This window comes from Pleurodeles waltl, chromosome 4_1 (assembly GCF_031143425.1).
Source record: "Pleurodeles waltl isolate 20211129_DDA chromosome 4_1, aPleWal1.hap1.20221129, whole genome shotgun sequence".
Classification (NCBI taxonomy): Eukaryota; Metazoa; Chordata; class Amphibia; order Caudata; family Salamandridae; genus Pleurodeles; species Pleurodeles waltl.
In genome coordinates, this window is record NC_090442.1 from 183,494,310 (window position 1) to 183,512,366 (window position 18,057).

At 45.6% G+C, this 18,057-nt stretch overlaps 1 protein-coding gene across 3 annotated transcripts in view; it reads left to right on the forward strand.

The window, feature by feature from the left end:
- Window positions 1-18,057, forward strand: part of LOC138287527 (protein mono-ADP-ribosyltransferase PARP12-like) — a 271,292-nt gene that overhangs the window by 136,824 nt on the left and 116,411 nt on the right. For all 3 annotated transcript variants that reach the window (XM_069228001.1, XM_069227999.1, XM_069228000.1), the window contains one exon: window positions 12,210-12,311. In XM_069228001.1, the coding sequence (XP_069084102.1) occupies window positions 12,210-12,311 (102 nt within the window). The remainder of the gene's footprint in view (window positions 1-12,209; window positions 12,312-18,057) is intronic.

The following is an 18,057-nucleotide window of genomic DNA, read 5'->3' on the forward strand; positions in this document are numbered from 1 at the left end:
GTATAGGGTGTCTAGCAGCTTAGGCTGATAGATAATGGTAGCTTAGCAGAGCAGCTTAGGCTGAACTAGGAGACGTGTGAAGCTACTACAGTACCACTTAGTGTCATATGCACAATATCATAAGAAAACACAATACACAGTTATACTAAAAATAAAGGTACTTTATTTTTATGACAATATGCCAAAGTATCTTAGAGTGTACCCTCAGTGAGAGGATAGGAAATATACACAAGATATATATACACAATAGCAAAAATATGCAGTATAGTCTTAGAAAACAGTGCAAACAATGTATAGTTACAATAGGATGCAATGGGGAAACATAGGGATAGGGGCAACACAAACCATATACTCCAAAAGTGGAATGCGAACCACGAATGGACCCCAAACCTATGTGACCTTGTAGAGGGTCGCTGGGACTATTAGAAAATAGTGAGAGTTAGCAAAATAACCCTCCCCAAGACCCTGAAAAGTGAGTGCAAAGTGCACTAAAGTTCCCCTAAGGACAAAGTAGTCGTGTTAGAGGAATAATGCAGGAAAGACACAAACCAGCAATGCAACAACTGTGGATTTCCAATCTAGGGTACCTGTGGAACAAGGGGACCAAGTCCAAAAGTCACAAGCAAGTCGGAGATGGGCAGATGCCCAGGAAATGCCAGCTGCGGGTGCAAAGAAGCTTCGACTGGACAGAAGAAGCTGAGGTTTCTGCAGGAACGAAAAGGGCTAGAGACTTCCCCTTTGGTGGACGGATCCCTCTCGCCGTGGAGAGTCGTGCAGAAGTGTTTTCCCGCCGAAAGGACGCTAACAAGCCTTGCTAGCTGCAAATCGTGCGGTTAGCGTTTTTGGACGCTGCTGGGGCCCAGGAGGGACCAGGAGGTCGCAAATTGGACCTGAAGAGAGAAGGGACGTCGAGCAAGACAAAGAGCCCTCACTGAAGCAGGTAGCACCCGGAGAAGTGCCAGAAACAGGCACTACGAGGATGCGTGAAACGGTGCTCGCCGAAGTTGCACAAAGGAGTCCCACGTCGCCGGAGACCAACTTAGAAAGTCGTGCAATGCAGGTTAGAGTGCCGTGGACCCAGGTTTGGCTGTGCACAAAGGATTTCCGCCGGAAGTGCACAGGGGCCGGAATAGCTGCAAAGTCGCGGTTCCCAGCAATGCAGCCCAGCGAGGTGAGGCAAGGACTTACCTCCACCAAACTTGGGCTGAAGAGTCACTGGACTGTGGGGGTCACTAGGACAGCGTCGCTGGATTCGAGGGACCTCGCTCGTCGTGCTGAGAGGAGACCCAAGGGACCGGTAATGCAGCTTTTTGGTGCCTGCGGTTGCAGGGGCAAGATTCCGTCGACCCACGGGAGATTTCTTCGGAGCTTCTGGTGCAGAGAGGAGGCAGGCTACCCCCACAGCATGCACAAGCAGGAAAACAGTCGAGAAGGCGGCAGGATCAGCGTTACAGAGTTGCAGTAGTCGTCTTTGCTACTATGTTGCAGGTTTGCAGGCTTCCAGCGCGGTCAGCGGTCGTTTCCTTATCAGAAGGTGAAGAGAGAGATGCAGAGGAGCTCGGATGAGCTCTTGCATTCGTTATCTAAAGTTTCCCCAGAGACAGAGACCCTAAATAGCCAGAAAAGAGGGTTTGGCTACCTAGGAGAGAGGATAGGCTAGCAACACCTGAAGGAGCCTATCACAAGGAGTCTCTGACGTCACCTGGTGGCACTGGCCACTCAGAGCAGTCCAGTGTGCCAGCAGCACCTCTGTTTCCAAGATGGCAGAGGTCTGGAGCACACTGGAGGAGCTCTGGACACCTCCCAGGGGAGGTGCAGGTCAGGGGAGTGGTCACTCCCCTTTCCTTTGTCCAGTTTCGTGCCAGAGCAGGGGCTAAGGGGTCCCTGAACCGGTGTAGACTGGCTTATGCAGAATTGGGCACATCTGTGCCCAACAAAGCATTTCCAGAGGCTGGGGGAGGCTACTCCTCCCCTGCCTTCACACCATTTTCCAAAGGGAGAGGGTGTCACACCCTCTCTCAGAGGAAGTTCTTTGTTCTGCCATCCTGGGCCAGGCCTGGCTGGACCCCAGGAGGGCAGCTGCCTGTCTGAGGGGTTGGCAGCAGCAGCAGCTGCAGTGAAACCCCAGGAAGGGCAGTTTGGCAGTACCAGGGTCTGTGCTACAGACCACTGGGATCATGGGATTGTGCCAACTATGCCAGGATGGCATAGAGGGGGCAATTCCATGATCATAGACATGTTACATGGCCATATTCGGAGTTACCATTGTGAAGCTACATATAGGTAGTGACCTATATGTAGTGCACGCGTGTAATGGTGTCCCCGCACTCACAAAGTTCAGGGAATTGGCTCTGAACAATGTGGGGGCACCTTGGCTAGTGCCAGGGTGCCCTCACACTAAGTAACTTTGCACCTAACCTTTACCAGGTAAAGGTTAGACATATAGGTGACTTATAAGTTACTTAAGTGCAGTGTAAAATAGCTGTGAAATAACGTGGACGTTATTTCACTCAGGCTGCAGTGGCAGGCCTGTGTAAGATTTGTCAGAGCTCCCTATGGGTGGCAAAAGAAATGCTGCAGCCCATAGGGATCTCCTGGAACCCCAATACCCTGGGTACCTCAGTACCATATACTAGGGAATTATAAGGGTGTTCCAGTAAGCCAATGTAAATTGGTAAAAATGGTCACTAGCCTGTTAGTGACAATTTGGAAAGAAATGAGAGAGCATAACCACTGAGGTTCTGATTAGCAGAGCCTCAGTGAGACAGTTAGTCACTACACAGGTAACACATTCAGGCACACTTATGAGCACTGGGGCCCTGGGTTACCAGGGTCCCAGTGACACATACAACTAAAACAACATATATACAGTGAAAAATGGGGGTAACATGCCAGGCAAGATGGTACTTTCCTACACAACCCCCCCCCCCAAACGAAGGACAATAAGACTAGCCATGACCTGATGAGTCTTCATTGTCTAAGTGGAAATATCTGGAGAGTCCATCTGCATTGGAGTGGCTACTCCCAGGTCTATGTTCCACTGTATAGTCCATTCCCTGTAGGGATATGGACCACCTCAACAATTTAGGATTTTCCCCTTTCATTTGTTTTAGCCAAAGTAGAGGTTTGTGGTCTGTCTGAACAATGAAGTGAGTGCCAAACAGGTATGGCCTCAACTTCTTCAGAGCCCAGACCACAGCAAAGGCCTCCCTCTCAATGGCAGACCAACGCTTTTCTCTAGGGGTCAACCTCCTACTAATAAAAGCAACAGGTTGATCCTGGCCCTCAGAATTAAGTTGTGATAGGACTGCCCCTACTCCTAATTCAGATGCATCAGTTTGGACATAGAATTTTTTAGAGTAACAAGGGCTTTTCAGGACAGGTGCAGAGCACATGGCCTGCTTCAGCTCCTCAAAAGCTTTCTGACAGTTTGCTGTCCATAATACCTTTTTAGGCATTTTCTTGGATGTGAGGTCATTAAGAGGGGCTGCAATGGAGCCATAGTTCTTAATGAACCTCCTGTAGTACCCAGTGAGGCCTAGGAAGGCTCTCACCTGAGTCTGAGTGGTAGGGGGAACCCAATCAATAATTGTTTGGATTTTCCCCTGAAGTGGTGCAATCTGTTCCCCACCAACAAGGTGTCCCAGATAAACCACCTTACCCTGCCCTATCTGGCACTTTGAAGCCTTGATAGTGAGGCCTGCCTTTTGCAGGGCCTCCAAAACTTTCCATAGGTGGACCAGGTGATCATCCCAGCTGGAGCTAAAGACAGCTATATCGTCCAAATATGCTGCACTGAAAGCTTCACCAACCTCTGAAAAGTGGCAGGTGCATTTTTCAAACCAAAAGGCATTACAGTAAACTGGTAATGTCCTCCAATGGTAGAAAATGCAGTCTTAGATTTAGCATCTTCTGATAATTTGATCTGCCAATACCCTGCAGTCAAATCAAAAGTGCTTAGATACTTGGCAGATGCCAGTGTATCTATAAGCTCATCTGCCCTGGGTATAGGGTGAGCATCAGTTTTGGTTACCAAGTTGAGACCTCTATAGTCTACACAAAACCGCATTTCCTTCTTTCCATCTTTAGAATTGGGTTTTGGTACCAGTACCACAGGGGAAGCCCATGGACTGTCAGAGTGCTCAACCACTCCTAGTTCCAACATTTTCTGAACTTCATTCTTTATGCAGTCCCTGACATGGTCAGGCTGCCTATAGATCTTACTTTTGACAGGTAAACTGTCTCCAGTATCTATAGTGTGCTCACACCAAGAAGTGGTGCCTGGCACAGTAGAGAAGAGTTCTGAAAATTGTCCTAGGAGATTTATGCAATTGTCTTTCTGCTCAGCAGTAAGACAATCAGCCAAAACGACACCTTCCACAAGAGCATCTTGATCTGTGGAAGAGAAGAGATCAGGTAGAGGATCACTATCTTCTTCCTGTCCCTCATCTGTTGCCATGAGCAGGGTGAGATCAGCCCTGTCATAGTAGGGTTTCAGGCGGTTGACATGGAGCACCCTAAGGGGACTCCTGGCAGTGCCTAAGTCAACCAAGTAGGTGACTTTACCCTTCTTTTCAACAATTGTGTGGGGCCCACTCCATTTATCTTGGAGTGCTCTTGGGGCCACAGGCTCCAAGACCCACACTTTCTGCCCTGGTTGGTACTGAACCAAAACAGCCTTCTGATCATGCCATTGCTTCTGGAGCTCTTGGCTGGCCTGAAGGTTTTTACTGGCCTTTTTCATGTACTCAGCCATCCTTGATCTGAGGCCAAGTACATAATCCACAATATCCTGCTTAGGAGCTTTTAAAGGTTGTTTCCCAACCCTCCTTTACAAGTGTGAGTGGACCCCTAAAAAGAAGTTCAAAGGGGCTGAAGCCCACTCCTTTCTGGGGTACCTCCCTGTAGGCAAAAAGGAGGCATGGTAGAAGGATATCCCATCTCCTGCGGAGTTTTTCAGGGAGACCCATAATCATGCCTTTGAGAGTTTTATTAAATCTCTCCACCAGTCCATTTGTTTGTGGATGATAGGGTGTTGTGAACTTGTACGTTACACCACACTCCTTCCACATGGCCTTTAAGTATGCAGACATGAAATTGCTTCCTCTGTCTGATACTACTTCCTTTGGGAAGCCCACCCTGGAAAATATTCCCAGGAGGGCCTTTGCCACTGCAGGAGCTGTAGTGGTCCTTAAAGGAATTGCTTCAGGGTATCTTGTGGCATGGTCCACTACCACCAAGATAAACCTATTGCCTGAAGCAGTAGGAGGGTCAAGGGGGCCAACTATGTCAACCCCTACCCTTTCAAAGGGAACCCCAACCACAGGCAGTGGAATAAGGGGTGCCTTTGGGGTGCCACCTGTCTTGCCACTGGCTTGACAGGTTTCACAGGACTTACAAAATTCCTTTGTGTCCTCAGACATCCTAGGCCAATGAAACAGGGGAACAAGCCTGTCCCAAGTTTTCATTTGTCCTAGGTGCCCAGCTAAGGGAATGTCATGTGCCAGTGTTAGGAGGAACTTTCTGTACTCCTGAGGAATCACTAATCTCCTGGCAGCTCCAGGTTTAGGATCCCTATGCTCAGTGTACAAGAGGTTGTCCTCCCAGTAAACTCTGTGAGAGTCACTGACATCCCCATTAGCCTGTTTGACAGCTTGCTGTCTGAGACCCTCTAATGTGGGACAGGTTTGCTGTGCCACACTCAGCTCCTCTCTGGCAGGCCCCCCTTCACCCAAAAGCTCAGCAGTGTCTGCTTCCAGCTCCTCTGGTGTAGGTTCTGCACAGGGAGGGAATTCTTCTTCCTCAGAAGTAGAATCCACTGTAGAGGGAGGGATAGTAGGAAGTGGTTTGCTTCTACTAGCCCTAGCTTTAGGGAGCACTTGGTCCATTGTTCCAGGATCCAAGCTTCCCTGTCCTTTTTGCTTTTTGGCCTGAGCCCTTGTCAAAGCAAAAATATGCCCTGGGATGCCCAGCATTGCTGCATGGGCCTCCAACTCCACATCTGACCAAGCTGATGTCTCCAAATCATTCCCTAATAGACAGTCTACAGGTAAATCTGAAGCTACCACAACTTTCTTTGGACCAGTTACCCCCCCCCCAGTTGAGATTTACAACAGCCATGGGGTGGCTTTGTGTTATGTTGTGAGCATCGGTTACTTGGTACTGGTGTCCAAGTATGTGTTGTTCAGGGTGCACCAGTTTCTCAATCACCATTGTGACACTGGCACCTGTGTCCCTGTAGGCCTGGACCTCAACACCATTTATTAGGGTTAGTTGCTTGTACTTCTCCAAGTTATGGGGGCAAGCAACCAAAGTGGCTAAATCAATAGCCCCTTCAGAGACTAAAGTAGCCTCTGTGGTCTCCCTAATCAGACCAACCCCAACTAAATTACCAAAAGTGAGCCCAGCTACTCCCTTGGATTGGCTATTAGTAGGTTTGCTCCCACCACCACTGCTATTAGTAGGGACACTAGGTGTAGCAGTAGGGGTTGTAGTGGTAGGAGCTGTGGTGCCTTTCTTTGGACAACTGGGATCTGTTGTCCAATGGCCTTTTATTTTACATAAATAGCACCATGGTTTCTTTTCCTTGTTCTGATTAAAGGAGGATTTGGACCCACCACCCCCACCAGAGTGTTTTTGTGGGCCTGATGAAGACTCATTTTTAGATTTGTCCCCACCCTTGTCAGAAGACTTACCATCCTTCTTTTTGTTGCCATCTTTGTCACCCCCTGTATGAACTTTTCTGTTCACTCTTGTTCTGACCCATTTGTCTGCCTTCTTTCCCAATTCTTGGGGAGAGGTCAGATCAGAGTCCACCAAGTACTGGTGCAACAAATCAGACACACAATTATTAAGAATATGCTCTCTCAGGATCAAGTTATACAGGCTGTCATAATCAGTAACTTTACTGCCATGTAACCACCCCTCCAAGGCTTTCACTGCCTGGTCAATGAAATCAACCCAGTCTTGTGAAGACTCCTTTTTGGTCTCTCTGAACTTTATCCTGTACTGTTCAGTGGTTAAGCCATAACCATCCAGGAGTGCATTCTTAAGAACTTGGAAATTATTAGCATCATTTTCTTTCACAGTAAGGAGCCTATCCCTACCTTTTCCACTAAATGATAGCCATAGGATAGCAGCCCACTGCCTTTGAGGGACATCCTGTACAACACAGGCCCTCTCAAGTGCAGCAAACCACTTGTTAATGTCATCCCCCTCCTTATAAGGGGGAACTATCTTGTGCAGATTCCTGGAATCATGCTCTTTTGCAGGATGACTATGGGGAATACTGCTGCTGCCACCATGGGTATCTAAACCCAACTTCTGTCTTTCCTTCTCTAATTCAAAAGACTGTCTATCCAAATCCAGCTGTTGCTTTTTAAGCTTCAGTCTGGTTTGTTCCACCCTCAACTTATTGAGTTCCCTCTCTAACATTCTGTCATCAGGGTTGGTGGGAGGGACATTTCTAGAAACAGAGCTATGATGGGAATGAACAGAAGGAGACCTGTCCCTTACAGAAGGCACCCTAACAGCTTGGTTTACAGAAACATTACTACCAGTATGGTGAGAATAAATGCTTTTGCTATGATGTGAGACAACACTATTTATTTGGTGTGGCTCATCATCATTACCATCTATGCTAGATTGTCTAGTAATGGGCAGGCTAGGAAGTTTCTTTCCTGAATCTTTTCCTGGGGGAGTCCCTGAATCAGATTGGGAACTATTAGGTACTTTTTCAACAGATGGGGCACCTATGGCCTTATCCTGTTCTCTAAGCATGTTTAGTAACAGTTCCAAGGAAGGATTCTTCCCTACACTCAAACCTCTCTCTATACAGAGACTCCTTGCTCTTTTCCAGCTAAGGTTGTCATATGCAAGTTTGGACAGATCAACACTTTGGCCTGTGCCAGACATTTTTTAGAGAGAGTTAAAGTGATAGAAAAAGAGAAAAAAGTTTTCACAACTTTTTGGAAAGACAGAAAAACACTTTTTAAACTTTTAAGAACTTTTTGAAAGTTTAGGAGTACTTTTCAGCACTTAGAAAAGAGTGAAAAGAGGAAATGCAAAACATTTTGGCTATGTGTATATACACTGACCTTGTTTTGTATATTTTTCTCTTATGAAAAGTACAATGACAAGAGTGGTAAGTAGTCTCAAGCACTTATCCCACCACTGCACAACCAATGTAGGAGGCTGGACTGGCTTGTAGTGAGTACCAAGGGGTACTTGCACCTTGCACCAGGCCCAGTTATCCCTTATTAGTGTATAGGGTGTCTAGCAGCTTAGGCTGATAGATAATGGTAGCTTAGCAGAGCAGCTTAGGCTGAACTAGGAGACGTGTGAAGCTACTACAGTACCACTTAGTGTCATATGCACAATATCATAAGAAAACACAATACACAGTTATACTAAAAATAAAGGTACTTTATTTTTATGACAATATGCCAAAGTATCTTAGAGTGTACCCTCAGTGAGAGGATAGGAAATATACACAAGATATATATACACAATAGCAAAAATATGCAGTATAGTCTTAGAAAACAGTGCAAACAATGTATAGTTACAATAGGATGCAAAGGGGAAACATAGGGATAGGGGCAACACAAACCATATACTCCAAAAGTGGAATGCGAACCACGAATGGACCCCAAACCTATGTGACCTTGTAGAGGGTCGCTGGGACTATTAGAAAATAGTGAGAGTTAGCAAAATAACCCTCCCCAAGACCCTGAAAAGTGAGTGCAAAGTGCACTAAAGTTCCCCTAAGGACAAAGTAGTCGTGTTAGAGGAATAATGCAGGAAAGACACAAACCAGCAATGCAACAACTGTGGATTTCCAATCTAGGGTACCTGTGGAACAAGGGGACCAAGTCCAAAAGTCACAAGCAAGTCGGAGATGGGCAGATGCCCAGGAAATGCCAGCTGCGGGTGCAAAGAAGCTTCGACTGGACAGAAGAAGCTGAGGTTTCTGCAGGAACGAAAAGGGCTAGAGACTTCCCCTTTGGTGGACGGATCCCTCTCGCCGTGGAGAGTCGAGCAGAAGTGTTTTCCCGCCGAAAGGACGCTAACAAGCCTTGCTAGCTGCAAATCGTGCGGTTAGCGTTTTTGGACGCTGCTGGGGCCCAGGAGGGACCAGGAGGTCGCAAATTGGACCCGAAGAGAGAGGGGACGTCGAGCAAGACAAAGAGCCCTCACTGAAGCAGGTAGCACCCGGAGAAGTGCCAGAAACAGGCACTACGAGGATGCGTGAAACGGTGCTCGCCGAAGTTGCACAAAGGAGTCCCACGTCGCCGGAGACCAACTTAGAAAGTCGTGCAATGCAGGTTAGAGTGCCGTGGACCCAGGCTTGGCTGTGCACAAAGGATTTCCGCCGGTAGTGCACAGGGGCCGGAGTAGCTGCAAAGTCGCGGTTCCCAGCAATGCAGCCCAGCGAGGTGAGGCAAGGACTTACCTCCACCAAACTTGGGCTGAAGAGTCACTGGACTGTGGGGGTCACTTGGACAGCGTCGCTGGATTCGAGGGACCTCGCTCGTCGTGCTGAGAGGAGACCCAAGGGACCGGTAATGCAGCTTTTTGGTGCCTGCGGTTGCAGGGGGAAGATTCCGTCGACCCACAGGAGATTTCTTCAGAGCTTCTGGTGCAGAGAGGAGGCAGGCTACCCCCACAGCATGCACAAGCAGGAAAACAGTCGAGAAGGCGGCAGGATCAGCGTTACAGAGTTGCAGTAGTCGTCTTTGCTACTATGTTGCAGGTTTGCAGGCTTCCAGCGCGGTCAGCGGTCGTTTCCTTATCAGAAGGTGAAGAGAGAGATGCAGAGGAACTCGGATGAGCTCTTGCATTCGTTATCTAAAGTTTCCCCAGAGACAGAGACCCTAAATAGGCAGAAAAGAGGGTTTGGCTACCTAGGAGAGAGGATAGGCTAGCAACACCTGAAGGAGCCTATCACAAGGAGTCTCTGACGTCACCTGGTGGCACTGGCCACTCAGAGCAGTCCAGTGTGCCAGCAGCACCTCTGTTTCCAAGATGGCAGAGGTCTGGAGCACACTGGAGGAGCTCTGGACACCTCCCAGGGGAGGTGCAGGTCAGGGGAGTGGTCACTCCCCTTTCCTTTGTCCAGTTTCGCGCCAGAGCAGGGGCTAAGGGGTCCCTGAACCGGTGTAGACTGGCTTATGAAGAATTGGGCACATCTGTGCCCAACAAAGCATTTCCAGAGGCTGGGGGAGGCTACTCCTCCCCTGCCTTCACACCATTTTCCAAAGGGAGAGGGTGTCACACCCTCTCTCAGAGGAAGTTCTTTGTTCTGCCATCCTGGGCCAGGCCTGGCTGGACCCCAGGAGGGCAGCTGCCTGTCTGAGGGGTTGGCAGCAGCAGCAGCTGCAGTGAAACCCCAGGAAGGGCAGTTTGGCAGTACCAGGGTCTGTGCTACAGACCACTGGGATCATGGGATTGTGCCAACTATGCCAGGATGGCATAGAGGGGGCAATTCCATGATCATAGACATGTTACATGGCCATATTCGGAGTTACCATTGTGAAGCTACATATAGGTAGTGACCTATATGTAGTGCACGCGTGTAATGGTGTCCCCGCACTCACAAAGTTCAGGGAATTGGCTCTGAACAATGTGGGGGCACCTTGGCTAGTGCCAGGGTGCCCTCACACTAAGTAACTTTGCACCTAACCTTTACCAGGTAAAGGTTAGACATATAGGTGACTTATAAGTTACTTAAGTGCAGTGTAAAATGGCTGTGAAATAACGTGGACGTTATTTCACTCAGGCTGCAGTGGCAGGCCTGTGTAAGATTTGTCAGAGCTCCCTATGGGTGGCAAAAGAAATGCTGCAGCCCATAGGGATCTCCTGGAACCCCAATACCCTGGGTACCTCAGTACCATATACTAGGGAATTATAAGGGTGTTCCAGTAAGCCAATGTAAATTGGTAAAAATGGTCACTAGCCTGTTAGTGACAATTTGGAAAGAAATGAGAGAGCATAACCACTGAGGTTCTGATTAGCAGAGCCTCAGTGAGACAGTTAGTCACTACACAGGTAACACATTCAGGCACACTTATGAGCACTGGGGCCCTGGGTTACCAGGGTCCCAGTGACACATACAACTAAAACAACATATATACAGTGAAAAATGGGGGTAACATGCCAGGCAAGATGGTACTTTCCTACAATTATATATATATTAAATTACTTTACATAAATAAAAGATTGAAAGTAGCATATTAAATAACATGTATTTAATTATAGTGTACAATAAATTGAAAGAAATCATTTATATAACATAATTTAGCTAACATATATTCATATTTAATAATTTTACGTTTTATAAATAATATAATAAAAGTTAATTGAAACAATATGTGTAAAAATATATATTATTGAAATAAATACAGTACAAATAATTTCTCTACAAATAACATAAATATTACTAAAATATAAAAATAATAATAAAAAAACACTATAATAAATATTTAAAACCTATTTTAATCAACAGTAGGGAAAGCGTTGGATTGCCAAGGGGCTACATCTACTATAGTGTTGGATTTCCAAGGGGCCACATCTACTATTCCTATTCCAGTTTACGCAACAGTAAGGAAGGTGTTGGGTTTCGAATGGGTCACATTTACTAATCCCACTCCAGTCTAAGCAACAGTAGGAAAAGCATTTTACTGGCATCATAGATATTTATTATATTATATTTCAAAATGGCATTGAGAACCAAGGATGACAGGTCTCTTGTTATAATTATTAGGATGTATTTATGCCATTGTTTCTAATGTAATTCCTAGTCAAATATTTACATCGTTTGTAACAATGTCAATGGGAGACAGTCAGTTCGAGGTGGAAAAAAGGTGAATGAATGATATACAACTAGGCTGTAAAACAAGTATTACAGGTAAATACATTTTTCATCCTGTCTTTAGAGTACCTTGAGGTGAAAGAGTTGGAGGTTTTATGTAATGTGTAAACTTTGTATTAAGTATTGTGATGCCTAAGCGCTGATGTTGTTGTCTTTTTCGTAAAATGTATGTGAAATATTGAGAAGTGTAATGGCACAAAGTGTTGCATATTACATAAACTGTTTGTAGGGTTCTTCTAGAGGGGAGATTCAATATAAGTGTTATTTCTTGGACTAGTGCTATCCGTCTTTTTGTTTTATAAACTGATAGTTAATTTTGTGCTATTATTCCATTTCCCAGCTTCACAGCCATATGTTTACCAAGCAGACTCCAGTTCAGAAAATCCCAGGGAACCAGTGGAGATCTGCTTCTATCATATTTGGAAATTCTGCAAGAACCTACGTGAGTCTTTATATTGTGTACATTTCTTAAAACCAACTACACTGATGAGAGAGAGCACACCTGTGCGTTGCTGAGCCGATTATGTTAAAAGAAACTTAACAAATTTATGATTTGGCTACTACAAATATAGAAGAGATTGTTTCACATTTCTGCTCATCTATTGCTGCACAGAGTTGAGTGTGCATTGACTCCTTTTAGCAGGCGTGCATTTGTTGTGCATTGCCCAACCAGATCATGATCTGATCCCTTCTGTTCTGCTCATATAGGTATGCTTACTATAAACAGCTTTTGCTGCATTTCTGTGAGACTCGATTACATATTTTCAGGGTACTCCTTACATCAGATAGGAGTGCCACATCCTGATGGGACCTTTCAGCCTAGTGTGACCCACCCCAGCAACCCTATTGCTTTATTCTTTAGGACTCTCCCCCACTGTGTTCTCACTCTAGTGGCATGCTTCATCATAGAGCGCTCACCACAGATATTAATAACATCTATGGGTAGGCTCAACCATGTAAGCCCAAGGTAGCTCTTTGAATTATAACTTATTTTAGGAAGACAAGATCAAAATGTAAAAATTGCCTCAGGCTGCCCCCTACTGCTTGTACTATTCCTTTATTTTCTGGGTCTCTAGACAAGGTTAAAAACAAGGTATTGATGCTTCTAGAGTTTCCATTATGCTTTTTGCATCAACCTCTGGTCTACATGTTTCAGCCCTAGGGTGCCCTGGTCTGGTCACTAGGCCTTCTCCAGGACCAAACTACTTAGATCCCTACTAATAGATTAAGAAAATCGAAATTTTGTTGCACCTATTTTGGTACATCAGTGTCTTGCATTCATACAATCATTCTTACATGCTACACACTTACTCAACCTTCAGAGGCCCTTTCTCAGTCTGTTTTTTGTTTTAAGTATCTGCTATTAGCCTAATAGGCAGTGTGCGGAGGTCAGCATGTAGTCACACTTTCATCAAAGGTCCCGAGCAACGTTCTCACATATTGTTTACCCCAGAGCCTGCATATTTTAAGGATATTCACTGACCATTTATATGAGTAGCACTTACATTTAGCATATTTAAATGTATCTCACATATATATACTAGAACTCAGGCATGGCTCTTGCTCTCACATTTGACACCACTTGTATAAGACATCTGTCTTAATGTATAAAATAATGTTTCTCCTAAAAAGCTCTAATTAGTACATTCAGAGATCACACATTCCTTGTCTAAGGTTAGGCAGTCATGAACCCCAAAGTGACGGTATACAACCTCTACTCTGTACATGTTAGGGGTAACTTATTTTGAATTATGCACTCAAAACCCCAATTTGACTGTCATGTTTCCATTTTTCGTTTGTCTTTTTTTTTGCATTTCAGTTCTGCCTTAGCTCCATTTGCCCATATGGCCCTTCTTTTGTTTTCTTTTTGCCTCTTACTTTTGCACATTTTAAGTTGATGAAATTATTCATTATTTAACTGATATTTCAACTGGACAGTGACATTAGTAGTGTTCACTGTCTTAATCATTAATGATTGCAAAAGCACACAAGCCTTGTGCCTTAAGTAAATCGTGCCTCCTGCAACCCATGAGACCTTATATCGCCCTCCCGTTATCATGTTTAAACACCATGTTTTCTTTTGTGTCTATGCAACTCCTGCTTCCCCATTCGACAAAGTGCACTGGGGTGACTGAACCAGCAGTATAAAATGCTTTACAAAATCTCTAAATAGAGAGTAAATCTTAATCTCCTCATGCGCATTTAACAATTATAACTGGTATTTATTTAGCTTTTCACGATGTCTGGCATGTACTTCACCCTAGAATGATTTACAGAGAACAAGGATTAAAAAGATCCATGAACCCACCTACTAAAAGATTTCAAACAGCCAAATCAAGCAACTGACAGTGATAACTACCACTTCGTAGCTTTATTCCAAAACTTGGTTAATGTCCGACCGATGAGAAGTCATTAATAATAAAGTTCTTATATTTTTGTCTTGACTGGATTAATTTCTATCTCCATGCGGTTGCCTCTTATGTACCTCCCTTGAAGTATCTCTATTTCACACTTATCATACCTCTGGTTGAAGAATTGGAGCCTGGAAACCATTCTACCCCAGGTTTAGCTACAACTCCTTTCAGGTTCCCTTGCATCAGCTGACAAAAACGGCAATGCTCTCTAATCAATTTACAGCAGTCAGTGCTAGGTATGTGACTGCTGTCATGAACCAAACACGTTGTTTGTATCAGTTGGCCGCTGTCATCTTCCATGACCCGAAACCACGAAGATAATCCCGCACATTTTGTCATATCGTGTTCACCTGTCCCATGATGATGGATGCACATGGCAGAAGCCCAGATCTGTACACTGCGTGCAATTGTGAGAAAGGTCATAGGTACTTTTCGAGCTACGTTGGCTTCCTCCCCCGTAATGAAGGCTGTGCATTATATATACTATCTTTATGGTGTCCTTGATTCGAAAGAGGTGATAGCCACCATTTTTTTAGTATCTCACATATTCACACATCTTAAAGTGAGTGCTACATATGTCTGTTTTACTTCCCAAAGCACCATGACAAACAGGCCATTTCTAAATGGTGAGTGCAGATTACATACCCCATTACTAAAAATGTGGAAAGTCCGCCGAAGTCGCGGGCACCCAAAGACTGCCAGTGTTGGCGGTCCAAAGACTGCCTTATTTGGAGTCACCCAAGGATTCTGTCGGCCTGACCAACGGCGGGTGACAGGCGGTTCCCCCGCCACGCCAAAAGGACTCCGCCAACCGTATTACGAGACGTAATACGGCACTGCGGTTCCTGCACGGCGGTGCAGCACTGGTGGTGGAAACGCCGACACCCATCTCCTCCTGTACGACAACCTCGCCCAGATAGGTAGGTGGACTGTCCAAAAGGGGGGCAGGGGGGAGTGCTGGGTGCATGTGTGTGGTGTGTGCGTGTATGTGTAGCGGTATGGGTGTGCATGAGTGCGTGTGTGTATGCATGTGCGCGTGGAGAGTGTGTGTGTCTGAATGGAAGCGGACGGAAGGGGGGTGTCGGGGTGCGAGTGAATAGGTGTGTGTATTGGGATGCATGCGAGTAGGGGTGTTTGTACGGGTGCATGCGAGCTAGTGGGGTTGTATGTCAGGGAGTGTGTTGATGAGTGGGCGTGCGTGTATGTCAGTATGAGAGCGAGTGGGGGTGCGTGTATGTCAGTGTGAGAGCGAGTGTGTTGATGAGAGGGGTTGCGTGTATGAAGGTGTGCGGATGAGTGGGGGTGCATGTATGAAGGTGTGTGGATGAGTGGGGGTGTTTGTATGTCAGTGTGTGAGTGCGGTCTGTAGGGGGGGTGTTTGCAAGTGTGTGGATGGGTGGGGAGGGTGTTTGCAAGTGTGTGGACGTGTGGGGGGGTGTGCCGGCAACAGGACTAGGGATTCCTGTTGCTGGGTGCGTTACCGCCAGGCTTTTCATGGTGGTGCGACTGCCACGAAAAGCCTGGCGGTGTGTCTACTTGCAATACAGCCAGTGGTCTTATGGCTGCCGCCGGACCAGAGGTACTCACCTCCGGCCCGGCGGTCCGACCGCCCTGGCGGTATCTGCGGCATTGTGGCGGTTTGGCTTCGGCCAAACTGCCGCAGTCATAATATGGCGGTCTTCACCACTGGCCCGGCAGCAGTAAGACCGCCACACTCGTAATGAGGGCTTCAGTGCCAAGGCATTTGCTCTGTTTTCCCTCTCATTATTTGCAGGTTTTCCTTCTGATCAGAACTGTAGTGAAGAGATAGTTGTTTCTTAATTACTGAACGTGGAGTCCTCCTATCCAAACCCCACTATTCTGAATCCTGAACATGGCGCTGCTTTGCAGCCCAAACCTCACTATCCAGTAAGTAGGTTAATTACCTCCTTGTGTGATAAGGTTTCCTTATTTTGAGTGACTATATTACAAGTGGGCACTTTCATTACTGCATGTCCTTCTTTCACAGTTATCCTCAGCTGCTAGCTTGGCATCTCTACCCCATTAGGTGCCCCCTTAGAACATAGTATTAAGATAGGGGATCACCCTCCAATAGTATTACTGTGTTATCTTTTCATTTCACTTATGCAAAACGTATGCAAAACTGTGCCTTAGCTTACATGTACACTCCTTGACACATTCTCCACTCCACCTTAGACTTCACGAAACTTTCAAACAACTTATAAAGACTCCTGGCACACCCCTTGTACTTTCATGATGAATATTCTGTGACTTGTGTAGGTAAAATGACCCATTTTAGTTCACACGATCATTGTTACACACTAGCAGTCACTACTGTGCAGTTATGTTTGGACCAGTCCTTACAATTAAAATGGCATGTTTGATTGCTCATAACTTGTGTTCTCAAGGTCTGATTGACTCTAAATTTGGCAAGCGCTTGCATAGTTATCTAAGGTCTAACATGCCAATTTTTGTGCACAGCCATGCAATGAAAAAAGTTAAAGGGGTAAAAAAAGATTTGTCTCTTCATTTTTGCTCCCATAGGAAATGTTGATCGTGCCTATAGCCTAAACCACTAAACAGATTTATACCAAACTTGGCATGAAATGAAGCAGGCCTTTGCTGGTTTGGTGTAAATCTGTTCAGTGGTTATTGAGATATAAATAAGCATTTTATTAAAGTTGCTAAGCAGGTTTTAAATTGTTTACACTTTTGTTTTTATCTGTGCGATTGGGGATTTGAAGATCCTCTGTGAATCCAGAAATTAAAAGAAAAGAAATGCAGTTGTCAGAGAGAGCCTTTTCTCCTGCTGTCCTTTCGATTCAAGGGTACCAGAGTTGATGCTGTAGATCTGATTGGCTGCCACAAGAGGAGAATTTCTCTTGTGATGGAGCTCTGCCAAGTACCACGCATCAGGCGTTAGACTAACGCAACTTAGTGTTGTGGTCCACATCACTGCACTAAAATGCATTTCATGCATTTATACAGGGGCGGCTGGTGTTCAAGGACTAAGGGGCTGCGCCCCTAGCCCTTTCTGGCCTCTCTAGTGAAGCATATATTTAATTACATGATGAAAGTAAAACATTTTCTGCACAACATTTTCCGAGTGAAAGATGTGCACTTTGAAAAGCCCCACTGCGCCTGCATCAGTATGTGGCTGAAAGCTGCACAGTAGGGCTGACAGGGCTTGCCCACGCAAAGCCCTTACGTTTTCTCAGAACGCAGTGACTTCCCTGGCTTATCTCCTCCTCCACCAGAATCCCTGATAGTAAACAGCCTGGAGTGTTTTTTGTTCAGCCCAGGTTTCTGAAAACTTCATGTCACTCCCATATTATTCTCCACCCTTTCCTATTTACTCAAAAGGTGGGGTGTGATCAGTAGGGTCTACTACCAGAGGTCACATTTTTTTTAAAGAATGTGGCATTGCACAAAGAAAATCCCCTTTTCCTGCATTACAAGCAGTCTGTGGCAGAGAAATGGAATAAATACAATAAATAACTCCATCCAGGGCTCTCCGGGAGACAGGAGTGTGACCTGAAGACCTCAAGTCATAAATATGCCAAAGACTACCCTGCACACAAGTAAGTTGGAGCTCTATCTTTTTTACAGACAATAAGAAAAGAATCTGTTCTCTCAGGTCTCCTCTCCTTTCACTGCCTCTGTAGGTGATTTCATCTCTCAATGGCAGTAATGGTTCCAGTAATTTATCATGGCTAGTTATTGTTTTATTTCTTCTGCAGACTAATGACGTGATATGTCATATTAAACATGTAA